This window comes from Amphiura filiformis, chromosome 12 (assembly GCF_039555335.1).
Source record: "Amphiura filiformis chromosome 12, Afil_fr2py, whole genome shotgun sequence".
Classification (NCBI taxonomy): domain Eukaryota; kingdom Metazoa; phylum Echinodermata; class Ophiuroidea; order Amphilepidida; family Amphiuridae; genus Amphiura; species Amphiura filiformis.
In genome coordinates this window covers 17,685,863-17,699,383 of record NC_092639.1, presented here as the reverse complement: position 1 = coordinate 17,699,383, position 13,521 = coordinate 17,685,863, and the positions used below count along the sequence as shown (strand labels likewise).

Here is a 13,521-nt window from a genome sequence, read left to right as displayed (position 1 = left end):
GCATTACTGTCTCGGTATATTCCTCGATCTCTCGTATGAATTTGGCGACATTTGGATCAAAACTGACGGAGCCTTTATACACATATATAGATAGATAGATACATACAACATTCCCCTATTTATAGTAAGATGTGGTTTAGCCCAAATCTGTCCAATGTCACTAACATTATTATGTGTGTCTGTTGAACCCTTCAATGTTTTCTCATCTCATCTTATTTTGTTTTGAAGTCCAGATGCATGTCTGGGAGCTCAAATAGGAACAAAATATTTATCCTGAGTAAGCAGTTGGACAACTGTATCTTAAAAACATTTTTTATGCATGTTTTATCCAAAGCAACAGTATGATCATGCTTACTAAACTGTTACCAAATTCGCATTTGCTTTAACTAACATATCTAAACAACCAAAAATAACATTTTCATCAAATTTTGTAGCTAAGATTTAAGAGTATAGGCATGATTAATTTTGATATTCTGGCACATAAGATAATAGAGACATGACAAAGGAGGTGGAACTTTTTGAATGACCCTCATCCCTCCTTTACCCCCCCCAGCTACGCACCTGCATCAGGCCTATTGCACAGAAAGAAGTTGTTAATGATCACTTTTTAATTTCATCACTATATTGTTCTTTGCATGCAGGAGCTGTTCAGCTCAAAGTAGCAGGTGATATTGAGCATTTTCTAAATATAGATGTTGAAGCATACAGACAAATTCTCTCAGAAAACTGTGGAAACATGGTTAAGTACACCAACTTAACAGGTATCAATAATGGGTGTGTGAAGCTGTCATTTCAAATACCATCAAGCAGCAAAGCTGTGCTTCTGAAGGATGCCAGAAATAATGCAGAATGGCTAACTAGCAATGGTATTTTTCAAGTTTGTGTTGATGGAGAGGAACCTATAAACCTTCCCAAAATTGTGCAACCAGGACCTTCTCCAGGTAAGCTAAATAAGCAGGTATTTATTTATCAAATTTTAATCAGGGAGACCTTATGGCTACATACTCTTTGTGCCCCTGTGTCAGTCCGTGAATCTCTCAAACTACTGGTACAGCCTTTCAGTCAATGTTGTGTTAAAAACCCTCCCAGTCAATGTCATGTTGAAGTGTGACTAAATGTTCACCGAAAGGAGAGGACCATCTGGTATGTTTATCCAAGAGTGTTTTGAGGGCTCTGGTACTACTTTACCCCTATGAACAAGTCACACGTTAAACACGGCCATAGCTTCATTTTCAGTTCTGATAGATTACAAGCCAGTATGTCTTGTTCGTGTTAACAAAGTGCATGATTACGTAACATGATGGGTTGTTGCTCGTGTACATGTAACCCTCTGGTTCAACAAAGATTTTGTTTTGTTTTGAATTACGAACACAAGCGAAATAGTGAAATTCATAAAAAATGCTGTTGGGGTTTACAAATCTGGATTTGCTTTGCTTGTATTTATAAAATAAATACATCACAAAGTATGTCAAAAAAGCTTAATTTCTCGAAAGAAACAATGTCTAGAGTGCACAGCCGCATTAACCTGTCAAGCAATCAATTAATGAACCAATTATTCAAATAATTCCATTTTTTAAAGTTGTAAATCTTTTAAAAACCAGATTGTCTCAGCAGCAGGCGAGCATGGGCTGTCATGTGCATCTAAGTGCAGAGGCTTATCTTCTCATTCCCACTTGAGTCATCTCAAGCACACTTAAAAGTTTTTGGTCACCAGTCAATTCAGTTTTAGTTTAGGGGTTGTTGTTATGTTGTTATAGCAACAAGCTCATCTTTCCTGCCCATCAGTCAGCTGTCCCTTTAGTGGTGTGCATCCAATCAGGTTTTCCGTTTTATATTTTCATTCCTTTGTTATGGCCATAGTTCTCTTAGTGATGCACTTACAAATGTCTCTGCGATCATGATGGACCAAAAAATCCCACCACCCTCCCAATAGTGGGAAGGGTAACTCAGTTAACTAAATATTGTCAAAGATACTCTAACAAGATACATATTTGGTGCATACGCACCAATATGAACCTCGCGCCAATCGGGCCGTCTTCATGTACCAGAGGTAAAGTTTGACATATCGCACGACTCGGGGATATTTGGTTAAAAAGATAGAGGGTTAAGTGCATAAAGTACAAAAAAGTAACTATATCTCATAAACCAATGATCATACAGATGCGCGACCACTGACATTTTTGTTCCTTATGACCAGAGGAAAAGTTTGACATATCGCACGACTCTGTGGTATATTTGGTTAACAAGATAGAGGGTAAAATGCAAAAATTAGAAAAAAGTTACTATATCTCATTAACCAATGATCCTACAGATATGCGACCACTGACTTTTTTGTTCCTTATGACCAGAGGAAAAGTTTGACATATCGCACGACTCTGTGGTATAATTGGTTAACAAGATAGAGGGTTAAATGCACAAAGTAGAAAAAAGTGACTATATCTCATTAACCAATGATCCTACAGATATGCGACCACTGACTTTTTGTTTCTTATGACCAGAGGAAAAGTTTGACATATCGCACAATTCTGTGGTATATTTGGTTAACAAGATAGAGGGTTAAATGCACAAAGCAGTGTTGCCAAAACTTTTCAGTGTCAAGGCGCGGCGCATTGACTCGCCAGGCCGCGGTAAAGGATTATCAAGAAGCCCAATTTTTTAAGCTTCGAAAAAGGATATTTGGGCGGATTTACCCGAATTTAGAACGCAAAACACCCAATTGGGCGGAAAAGCACTTGACTTTGAAACTTCCGGTACTTATTGGGAAGTTACTGACCGATCAATAAATGGTCACAAAACCCATTGTAATTTCAATTTGGAGCTTCAAAGACTCAAAACCTGTATAAATCGGCTTGAGACTGGCAAAAGTAGCCCAATTTTAGACAAGTAGCAGCATGCTTTTTTGAGTAGCGGCAAGTGATTGCCAAGTAGCCCAATTGTGCGCCTAAGGCGCGGCGTTGGCATCACTGACACAAAGTAGAAAAAAGTGACTATATCTCATTAACCAATGATCCTACAGATATGCGACCACTGACTTTTTTGTTCCTTATGACCAGAGGAAAAGTTTGACATATCGCACAACTCTGTGGTATATTTGGTTAACAAGATAGAGGGTTAAATGCACAAAGTAGAAAAAAAGTGACTATATCTCATTAACCAATGATCCTACAGATATGCGACGCTGACTTTTTTGTTCCTTATGACCAGAGGAAAAGTTTAACATATCGCACGACTCTGTGGTGCATAATTTGGTTAACAAGATAGAGGGTTAAAGTCATAATGTACGATCTTTTTTCAGAATTTACCTTTATTTTTTTCAAAACCGATTTTTTGGCATGTTTGTAATACTTACACATGTTCTAATTTAAATCTATGAGCAAACTGTCAAATTCGTCCTATTTGTAGTAAAACGGGACGATTTTCTGTTGGTCCGACATAAAGTCATAATTTTAGATTATGACTTTATGTCGGCCACGATCATAAACCGTAGTCTCCTACAAAACTAGCTTGAGTTACGCCCCTCCACATGTGGAGGAACGTAACCAAACTGGCAGCGTGGGAGACTAACTCTGAGGCCGCACTCGCTGTCCTAATCAAAATCGTGCGAGATGTTTCGAGTGATAGAGGTGAAGTTTATGATGTTGTTTCTTTGCAAATTCCCAATGTTTTGCGCGTCCAAATGTATTGGGAACTTTCATAATGATTGCATATTATCATTTTAGAAGAAAAAAAGAAAAATCTAAAAATTTAAAAAGATTGTACATTAAGGCTTTAAATGCACAAAGTAGAAAAAAGTGACTATATCTGATGATTAGAGGAAAAGTTTGACATATCGCACGACTATACACGGCTCTTTAGGATCATTGGTTAATGTTTAAGTGTGCATGTCCCTAATGGTACACCGTATTAACCTCAAACACCCCTAATACCTACATTAATCGAAGAGTCCAAAATGTGTATAACCAATCAGCAGTAAGAAAAATGTCGATATCAATTTGCCCATGACTATCACTGACGGGTCACTGGCCTCAATGGTCAGAGTACGCATGTGCAATTCAGCCTCTACACAGCAAACAAAAGTCATAGGACATCTAAAATATACAAAAACTCTTAAAATACTAAAATTTCACGTTTATTATATTACTACACATTATCATCGTTTGAATATTTGTTTTGATGAAAGTGTCATAAATATTTAAATGAAGGTAAATATAATTTAAGTAAAACAGGCTTTTCTTCAATGCTTCGAAAATAAAGGCTTGGTATGGAGTTTCTTCAAAACCTGAAGAATCTCGTCAGTAGATTGTCTCCACTTTCTACTGCGTTTTACAGAGTGTGATTGAATGCTTTATGTAGCTAATAATTGCTTGTTTGGAGTATCTTTAGTTAATTGACTATAAATATCGGTGGTTTTAATAATATCTATATATCATTAATAGTGTATACATAACTGCTGGCTCTTGTTGGATACAAAAATTTAATTGCTGGCATTTTTTCTTCGTTTGGAGATTTCTAATTATTTAAGGGAAGGGGTATGAACGTTTAGACAGTATTTATTTTGGGACATTAGAGCACATCAGACATATCGAATTGCATTCTGAATACGAAGAATGTCATTCTGATATCAAATAATTTTGAATTTTTGAAATTAAGAATGTAATACACATTTTATGGCAAATCATTAAAAATTGATATTTTTATATTTAACAGTACTTGAAGTAAACTTTATAAATCTGATGATTTATACTTAAAGTGTATGTAGGTGGGATGAAAAGCCGACGATCAATTGAAAATTTTGACCTTTCAGATTGAAGATATGGATTTTTTTCCCAAAACACCAAAACAAATTAGGTCTTTTTGGGAAAAAATCCATATCTTCAATATGAAAGGTCAAAATTTCAATTGACCGTCGGCTTTTCCTCCCTGCTACATACACTTTAAGAATATATCATTAGATTTATATAATTTACTTCGAGGACTGTTATATATCAAAATTTGAAAAATATCACATTTTTATAATTTGTCATAAAATTTGTATTATATTGTGATTTTCAAAAATGAAAATGATTTGATATCAGAAAGACATGCTTCGTATTCAGAATGAAATTCGATAGGTCTGAGGTGCTCTCATGTCCCACAAAAAATACTATCGAAACGCAATAAACGCTCATTTTAGATCCCTTAATTGCGAGTATAAAATGTTGTTTCCAATCCAATCCTCTGTTTCATCCAAAGATGTATCCGTTTTGCTAAAGAGGAAATTTGGTTAAATGTGACTGGACACTACGAATCAGCCGTAAACTAGTCAATTTTGTTTTATTTAGTGTTTATAAAACACTGTATTTCGTCAAATAGTCGCCCCCCCTCAAATAAACGCCCCCACCACTTTTTTTTTCAACCAAGATGTTTCAAAAATTCCGATATTTCCATGCTATCTTGTGTAGTAAGCTTACCAAGTTGCTCACATGGTCGGTAATAGCAGCAATAAATGGCGAAAATCTGCATCAGAAACCCGGAAGTGAACCAAAAGTCAGTGTCAAAAGTTCATAGTTCGTCATTTTAGCGTGACTTTTAAGCTTACCTAATGATTTTAACGGGAATTGTCGTGCTAAAAATGACCTCTAATAAACGCCCCCCTTGGGAAAATGTAACACCCCCAGGGGCGTTTATTTGACGAAATACGGTATATATCATAAGCTTTAAAATAGTATATCATTTGACTTCAAACGATATCAAGAAGCGGGGTTATGGTTTGTTGAACTCTGCTCCTTCAACAAAATTGTACCCTTTACGGTTCTATATGTGTCTCTTTTTCCACTTTGCTGGTAATAAAGTCATAATTGGCGGTCATTTCAAATCATCCCCGAGTCAACAAGGTGCAGGAATGTCCTCTCATTGTTAAAACACAATGCAATTGTAACGCACCACTTGAACAGGATTTAGCCAAAGCAAACAAAGACTAGAGCTATTTAATGATTTTATATGTAGAAGATTATTACCCTCTTCAGCAATAGGATTATTGATTGGTTTAAACGCTATCAAATGAGAGACATGTCGCGCCTAATTGAGACACCTAGCTATGAATACGACTTGCGGCACATTTTGCACTGTATCTCAGAATACAATTTGCCGAGTTTACGACTCATTCGTAGTGTCCACTCACAAATGTGATTCAGAAGTCAACTTTTGTGTCCTGTATGGTTGACTTGTACACATTTTTCCAATAATTCTTGTATTTATTTATTTATATGGAGATAAATAATTTAAAATGCTTGCTCCAATTATTGATTTCAATTTATATATTTGTATTAATTTATATGAAATCGATTGTTAATAATTTCAATATAGTCTTATGAAAATGTGGAATTGTTATAAATATTTTGCACGTATTAAATGGTCCTCATGATCGTGGTACAATGCGGTTTGTGGAGTTTAATTATTGCGTTGTATGTTTTTCCTGCTGTCTCAAGACAATCAACCAATTACCCAATCAGTTTATCAATCTATCAAGTAATCAATCATTAATCAAGCAATAATTTCTTCAATCAATCAATGAAATACTCAATTATTCAATCAATTAGTCAATGGGTTAATCAATCAATCAACTATCCAATCATCAATATAAAAGCATATTACTCAATAAGGTCAATTAATCAACCAATCAACCAATTGTCCAATGAGATAATGAATCCAATCTATTAATCATTCCAATCCATTAATCATGTATTCAATCGCTCAACCAATCAGTCAAACTAGCATGAATCAACCTTTTTCACTTTTTTGTGTCAAATGATAGCTTTAATGTTTCATCACTTTATATCACAAAAACACAAATAAATCTCACAAGAACCTGGGCATATTTAACCCATCTAAACCCACCTTAAGTAATTTCAACAAGATTTAATACTATGATCGATCATTTATAGCTGCCATGTGTGGTATCATTGATAATTAGGAGGTTCATAATTCATTATATTGTATCAAACAATGATACTTTTCGGTCATTTCAATAATTTCCTTTCAAACTTAAACTCTTTTCTGCTATATGATACTTTTCAGTCATTTTAATAAATTCCTTTTAAACTTAAACTCTTTTCTATAAAAGCTCAAGATCGTGTGCAGTTGCTGTTGAGCATTTTGACCCGTGAACCGAGAGACAAAGAAGATATGCCAAGCAAGGATCTAGTCAACTCTGCTGTGGTAAGTTTGCATGTCTCATATTTTGTTGTGAGCACCTAAGAAAAAAACCCACATTTTATGTTAAAACATAAATAATTGGTGAGGCGCTTCAAGATGGAGTGTATACATGCTAAAATCTTGTATGCTTAAAGCCATATTATAACATTTGCTGAGGAGAACACCCTCATGTTATTTCAAAATTCTGTTTTTTTACACGATTGTAATATACTTTATCAAACTAACATCCCCTGCAAAAATCAAGACTTTAGGTGCTGTAGTTTTGTCAAAATTCACGATTTCGAATAAAACGCAGGAACCGTCGTTTTATTATTATTATGAAAATATTAGTCAAACACGATGTTTACATCACAGTGCATACACACACATCAAAGGCCTGTGCAGTAGCACAACTGAAGGAGTGACACGCATTGGCGACTGCATGGTAGTTTTCTTTGCTTTGCCTCAGTTGTCCGGCTCAAAATTAAAAGGGATCATATCTGACAGTAAAAGCTAACATTTTATGGAAAAGAAATACTAATTTATTTTTTTATGGAAATGTTATAACATGGCTTTAACCAAGTGTAATGCTATGTGAAGAATGTGTTATGGCACTTGACCCATTATTGCCGAATAAAGGGCTCTCATGTGATGTGCTTAACAAATCACAGTGTGCGATTGTGGATTGTGACGATAATAGAACATGTAATATAAAGTAATAATGTGATTCCTCAAGAACAGTGTTACAATCAAGGATGAAAATAGGCGGCAACATGTTGGAGCTCTTCATTACCGCTCTGCTAGTTCAACTATGCTTGATTGCCAAGATTCTTGACCTCGTCATGGCAGATTGATAAGTAGGAGATCATTACATTACCAAGCTGGGTATCTCCCAGGAACGCACCCATGCAATCATCCACAACAAACTCCAAATGTCCAAGGTTTCAGTTCATTAGGTCTTATAGTATTTTAATTTGTTCATTCATTTTGGTTAATTGGCATTTTAAATTGTTTCGGTGTGAGCTGGGAAGTCCCTTTCACGCAATCTAGAAAATTCTTTGTTTACAATTTCATAATCACCAAGATGTTGTAGAGGAAAAACCCCTCAAGCAAACATGTGAAACTTTTGGTCGGAGAACTAACTTGTTATGCTTAATCCAACTATGATATACAATGTATTTTATGAATAATTTATTAAAAGCCATCATTGTTTTGTATATTTCAGGGTGGGAAGCCATTTCTACATTGGGCATGTGAACGGAATAAGACGAAGTGGGTGGAGTACCTCATAGATCACGGTGCTGATGTAAATAAAACTGATGAGGTGAGTTGCGGAGCTACTATTAGCTGTTCTGATGTAGACATCTCATGATTTTGTTTGGACCTTTAAATATATAGTATACAAATAGTTACTGCTCATGAGGGATCTGGTGGAATCTATTGGTCCCTGTGGTGAACTGGAGACCATGAGCTTACTATATATTTTCCCAAGACCTATAAATGCTGTGTTTATTGAGTTAGCGTGTATCTTAATAGTCATTTCACAGAGAAAATGAACATGGAAATAATTGCTGTTGAAGTTAAAAGTGGTCACATTTTGAACTTTGATCGAAGCGCACCTTACATGAACATCGAGTAACTCCACAGCCCCTTCATGAGAAGTTTGATCAAAATCCATTAATAAATTGATATTAAAATGGAACTTGGGAAAAAAACACATTGTATCAGCTAAAATAGAGCCAATCGACCACAATGTTCTTGTGAGATCAGTGCTTCCATTAGGTTGCGCCAAGCATGCAGATGAGAGTCGATTATGCCCCGCTAGTTCAACAAAGGTCAATTTTAATTGCAAAGATGAGTGAAACATTAAAATAAAATTCATCAAAAAATGTATTTATAAAAAGCATTACAAAGTGCATGCATATCAAGAAAGTTCAATTCCTTGAAAGAAACAATGCTTAGAGTACATAGCCATATTAAATAAAAAAATAAATGTAGATATTTATATAGTGCTTTATGCCGTAAACAGCCTCAAAGCGCTTTACATTTATTCTGCTGTCATTAGAATAAGTTGGAACCACGTTTGCAGCCTACAAGTGGCACAGGGTCCATCAGTACAACGACTGTGACTACCTCTAACAGTTTCCCATTGCACCTGGGTGGGGTGAGGCAAGCGAGGCAAAGCGCCTTGCCCAAGGGCGCAACACGGTGGTGGGATGGGGAATCGAACCCATGCACGTCGAGCAAGCTCTCAGATTATGAGTCCAAGGTCGTAACCACTGAGCCACCGTGCCCTGTGAATATATGTTAAAGGGGGGGGGGGGGGGCTAAAGATTTTTCAGCTTATAATAGGTGAAAATTATTTTGTTTTCATTACTGGGTGAGTCAATAAAGTCCCAACATTACATGTAACTAGTTTAAGTGTTGCACCCAACTGTGCATGCCATTCTATATCAATACATGATGTTATGAATATTCATTTTTTTGCCTATTATAAGCCAAAAAATTGTAAAGGGATCAACAAGACTACCCCCTAATAATAATTTTCAAGTAGTATTTTATTTTATTTATATAGGCCTAGCTACATGCCTATAAATTAAAAATGATCAATATACATCATGAGTTAATAAAAAATGTCTGTGTGTGTATATAGCAGCCCCAATACAAAAAACACAATTTTCTTCCTGAATTGGTCATATTTTCCACATCAGAAAATCAATTGTATGTTCAATCTATGGTCTGTTAAAAATGAAGCAGTAAAATAAGATATTTAAATTTTGTTTTGTATTGTATTGTTGTGTCACCTTAACAACATGTAATTATTTTCTGAATAGATGGGCTGCACCATTCTACACAAGGTAGCTTTCTTAGCCTTACCAAAACTCTGCAAGACGCTTCTTCTCACCGAAGGAGTACATCGTTTTCCAGAGGATAAGGTAAGGATTATTTATTATATAACACCTGTTAGTAGATCTTTGTCATTTCATCTGAGGAATATAGGTCATGTATCATTCAATAAATGATACATTGCACTACCAGGGGTGATCGATAAGTGTGTGCCCTAAAACAAACCTGCCAACCGTTCCAAATTAATCAGATTTGTTCTGATTTTTTAGTGTAATAATCGTAAAAATTAAAACGGTCCAATTTCCTGAAAAATAAAAAGTTATTCATATTCATATTCAATTTATTTCCATCAAAAATCACATACATAATAACACCAACAACTTTATTTTAAAAAAAACCAAGATAGAGGAGGTGCAACTAAAAGCAAAAGCCTGAGAAACCGTTGCACCACCTGACAATTAAATTAAACAATCAAAAACCAAACAGACATACAAACAAGACATGACAAGAGCGGTGGCATTGAACACACACACAAACACAAACACAAACACAAACACAAAGCAAAAATATAAATATATGAGAAAAGAATCTTCTTCTTCTTCCTTATTAGTGCTGGCCTCATATGTATGAGTATTAGCGCACTGCGTACAGACAAGCTGTACTTATGTTTACTCTGGAACCTAGAGTAGATTAGTGTATTTTTGAAGTACAGTCAACAGTACCGGGATGATCCCCTGCTCTTTTCGAATAGCCTGTGACATTCTTTACGTGCACACTGCATTAATGTGAGAAATACATGTACGCGGGACCGACGGCTTAAAGTGCCCTCCGAAGCACTAAGCAAGTAGAGTGAAGTGCCTTTGCTCAAGGACACAAAGAGCCAGCCGAGCTAAGGCGGACCTCGGATTTGAACCTGTGACCCTTGGATTCACAGTCCAACGCCTTCAAGTTAACCACTCGGCCACGCTCCCCTACATTTACATTACAGACATTTGATCAATTAACTCATTCAAATCCGAACTCCGGAACGCCAGTTGGTTCGGACAGGTAGGCCATGTACCTCACAAGAAGGCAAATGGCCCCAGAGCCACCAGCGTCAAAGAGCCCAAATTAGAAGAGGAAGAAAAACCCTGCAAATATTGAAGTGACAAAGTAATAAAAATGAATGTATTACTAATACTTTTAATTAGATTAATTTAAACTGGTATCATTTTTCATTTTTTCTGAAGGAGAGATGAAATAATTTTTTTGAAAGAATTTACACTGACAGCTGTTTTAACGAATTCAGGTAATTATTCCAAATCTTTGGTCCTGTGGTGAGGACAGTTTTCATTTTGTGAATTTCAGGTCGGTAATTTGTTTTATATCTTGTATCATAGTTATGGACGCTTTCTAAATCAGTGAATACATGATTAAATGATTGTGGAAGTAAACTGCCCTTACCAAATTGAAAAGCTAATTAAGCCTTCTCTAGGCTGTTACTTAGCAGTTTAAGTTTGAACAGCCAGTATAGCTTAATTATTACATGCTTGGGACAGCTATAACTTAGCCTTCACATTTTTGAACAGCTATACTCAGCCTTCACATTTTGAACAGCTATAATTTAGCCTTCACATTTTTGAACAGCTATACTTTTTAAACTGCTTCAGGTGCATGATGGGATATATTTCTACCTGCCATTTTGAATTCTGCTAATGCAGAGATAAATGTGGACTCCTTGTTTCTTTGAAGTTTTCAACTTTATTTATATTTTGGATTTCACTATTGGACTGTAACTTATATATACTTGGACTGTTACAATATATGTGATCCATGGAGCTAATTGTAATCCTGTGCAAGGCCAGGTATGGATGTACATGCATGTACAAGGTAAAGGTAAGCTTAAAAATAATATGATGATGTAGATTGGTTAGAAACAGCTTGTGAAGGCTTGCACTAGCTGTACCTAATTTACATAATTTTTCATTTTGCCGACTTAGTACATGCTAAATGAAGGCTATAATCATGAAACTGCTAGTGAAGGCTGTTACTGAACAACTAGTGATAGCTCTTATTGCACTAGCTGTACCTAATTTACATAATTCATCATTTTGAAGGCTTAGTACATGCTAAATGAAGGCTATAATCATCGAACAGCTAGTGGAGGCTGTTACTGAAAAGCCATTGATAGCTGTTATTGAACAGCTAGTGAAGGCTGTCACTTAGTGTACCTTATTTACATAATTCATCATTTTGAAGGCTTAGTACATGCTAGATAACAGCTGCTATCTGAAGGCTAAATTACCTGTTCAGTGAAGGCTTTCAAACAGCTAACTGAAGGCCTTCATTTATGGTAAGGGTGTTCTTATACTTGTACATAAAAATACCCACTTCTTTGTCATACATCTCAAAAATGTTCAATGCGTTATACTTTTCAAATAATGGTTTTGTATGACTCAAATAAGAACTGTTTGAGATTATTCTGAGAGCTCTCTTTTGAAACTTGTGGAATACATCAAAAGAGATGTATTCCACAAGTTAATGAAAAACGCTGCTGGAAATTTGATAGATTATGGGTTTAGGGGCTGTGCAATAATTATGAGCCCTGGGGAGGGTAAAATTGGGGGGGCAAGAAATTTTGGCGAGCCAAAAGGGGGGGCAAGCAATTTTTGGTAAGCCGAGAGGGGGGCAAGCGATTTTTGGCACACATTCATGGGGCGCCTTTTTAATAAAACGCTCTAAAAAGGCTTAGGAAGACAGTACGGAAACGCTTAAATATGCAAATTTTCCTGCTCGCTGCGCTCGCAACAGGTATGTAGACCATTTAAGGTTTGTAAATTGGGATCCCAAAAATTTGACATGCGCAAGGGGGGGGGGCAAAGAATTTTTAAATTTGGCAGGCTGAGAGGGGGGGGGCAAGCGATTTTTGGCAAGCCGTGAGGGGGGGGCAAGCGATTTTTGGCGAGCCGTTTGGAAATTTTACCCCCCGGGGGGGCTCATAATTATTGCACAGCCCCTTATTACTCAGAAAATCAAAATTGCAAATGAGAAACATGTAAGAATGACTTAGGCATTTAGCGTAGCAGGCTGACGATATGTTGTTTTAAAGGGACCATTGAAAGAAAATATTATTTGGTATCAAAATAAAGCCCTTAAAATATAGAATCAATATCTAAAACAATTGAAGAACTAACTATTTTAGAAATAAAATACAATGAAATCAAAGTACTTGATTTACCCCCTTCCGACGCTACATCGTGCATCGTTTATCAAAAATAGAAAATTGAGCGCTTTCCCTGATGACGTCATTGTGGTTACTTGTTTTGTGTTGTGTTGGCCTTTTTGCCGGGACTTATATATTTTAAGGTCAAAATACCAGTTGATTGTCCACAAGAGGAAGTGGAGGGCATTTTTATTTATCATTTATTATTTTTTGTACAATGCAAATCGATCATTTTATATTATTCCCGGACATGTAACTTGTAGAGGAAGATGATAGGATCGAGGCTCTTGTTATTTGAT

General features: G+C 36.0%; 1 protein-coding gene across 1 annotated transcript in view; it reads left to right on the top strand.

Annotated features, from left to right (window-relative positions):
- LOC140165328 (uncharacterized) overlaps positions 1-13,521 on the top strand; it is a 30,188-nt gene that overhangs the window by 6,143 nt on the left and 10,524 nt on the right. The window contains exons 4-7 of the mRNA XM_072188661.1: positions 642-941; positions 7,103-7,197; positions 8,399-8,497; positions 10,008-10,109. Of these exons, the coding sequence (XP_072044762.1) occupies positions 642-941; positions 7,103-7,197; positions 8,399-8,497; positions 10,008-10,109 (596 nt within the window). The remainder of the gene's footprint in view (positions 1-641; positions 942-7,102; positions 7,198-8,398; positions 8,498-10,007; positions 10,110-13,521) is intronic.